This window comes from Otolemur garnettii, unplaced genomic scaffold, assembly GCF_000181295.1.
Source record: "Otolemur garnettii isolate 467f Iridium unplaced genomic scaffold, OtoGar3 scaffold00212, whole genome shotgun sequence".
Classification (NCBI taxonomy): Eukaryota; Metazoa; Chordata; class Mammalia; order Primates; family Galagidae; genus Otolemur; species Otolemur garnettii.
The window spans coordinates 842705-844244 of NW_003852607.1; the positions used below are offsets into that span (position 1 = coordinate 842705).

Genomic DNA, 1540 nt, shown 5'->3' on the forward strand with positions numbered 1-1540 from the left:
CCTGTGGCTCAAGGAGTAGGGCGCGCCGGCCCCATATACTGGAAGTGGGGGGGGGTTCAAACCTGGCCCTGGCCCCCCCCCCAAAATTGCAAAAAACAAAGTCTTTGTCCAGTTTTTCATTGGATTGTTTATCTGAAAACACATTACTTGTAAGATCAGGGATGAGGGGATAACCTTAGCATCATGTAGAAAACACTCTGTATTATTTGCTGGGGGGGTGGGTTTTGTGTAGGTTAAAGATTTGCCATCTCACTGCTGCTGCCTGTGAAGATCTGGCCTCGACCCTGAGTGTGAACCAGAACCTGATGGAGCTGGACCTTAGCCTGAATGAGCTGGGGGACCCCGGGGTGCAGCTGCTGTGCGAGGGGCTCAGGCTTCCCACATGCAAACTCCAGACCCTCCGGTGAGTCCCGTTTTGCTTGCCACTCCAGAGGTCCAAATCCATAATCCCTGCGCTCAGCTGTGCTGCTTCCCCTCTTCTCCTCAACTCTAGCTACACCAGCCTCCTTTTAAAAATATTTCTGTTGGGCGGCGGCTGTGGTTCAGTGAGTAGGACGCCAGCCCCATATACTGAGGGTGGCGGGTTCAAACCTGGCCCTCACCAAACTACAACAACAAAAATAGCCGGGTGTTGTGGCAGGTGCCTGTAGTCCCAGCTATTCGGGAGACTGAGGCAAGAGAATTGCCTAAGCCCAAGAGCTGGAGGTTGCTATGAGCTGTGATAGAACAACACTCTACTGAGGGCGACAAAGTGAGACTCTGTCTCTAAAAATAAATAAATAAATAAATGTTTCTGCCAAAGGGCCCTTGCACGAGCTACTATTGCTTCCAGAAATCTTCTGTTTTGCTGTACCCTTTCACCCCAGAGAAGGTCAGTTCTCTTTTAGGACTTAGAACAAATGCCGCTTCCCATGGACACTCCCCTTAACCCCTAGATAAGGCCCGAATTCCTAGTTTTATGATCCTATCTCATGCCACTTTCCAAAATCTGTCATTCGTGTGCATGTGTGTGTATTCACATGATGTTCCTTAAGTGCAAGAGCTATGTCTACTCTATCTGCCAGGCACTAGAACACTAGAAGTACTTAAAATTTTCCCTTTTTCAACCCAAGTCGCCATCAATACATGAATGGACTAATAAACTGTGAGATATATATATCACGGAATACTATTCATCCCTAAAAAAATCTGGGAATTTTGCATCCTTTGTTGCATTTATTTATTTATTTCAGGACAGAGTTTCTCTCCATAGCCCTGAGTAGAGTGCCCTGGCATCATCGTAGCTCACAGCAACCTCAAATTCTTAGGCTCAACAGATCCTCTTGCCTCAGCCTCCTGAGTAGCTGGGACTACGGGCACCCACCACAACACCCTGCTAGTTTTTCTATTTTCAGTTGAGAGGGGGTCTCGTTGTTGCTTAGGCTAGTCTTCACATTCCTGAGCTCAGGCAATCCACCCTCCTCAGCCTCACGTGCTAGGATTACAGGTGTGAGCCACTGAGCCTGGTTGGGGGGGGGGGCGTCTTGGGCAATCCCTGGGA

At 48.8% G+C, this 1540-nt stretch overlaps 1 protein-coding gene across 1 annotated transcript in view; it reads left to right on the forward strand.

The window, feature by feature from the left end:
* Positions 1–1540, forward strand: part of NLRP12 (NLR family pyrin domain containing 12) — a 28718-nt gene that overhangs the window by 19322 nt on the left and 7856 nt on the right. Inside the window, exon 6 of the mRNA XM_003801585.2 lies at positions 233–403. Coding sequence (XP_003801633.2) covers positions 233–403 — 171 coding nt within the window. The remainder of the gene's footprint in view (positions 1–232; positions 404–1540) is intronic.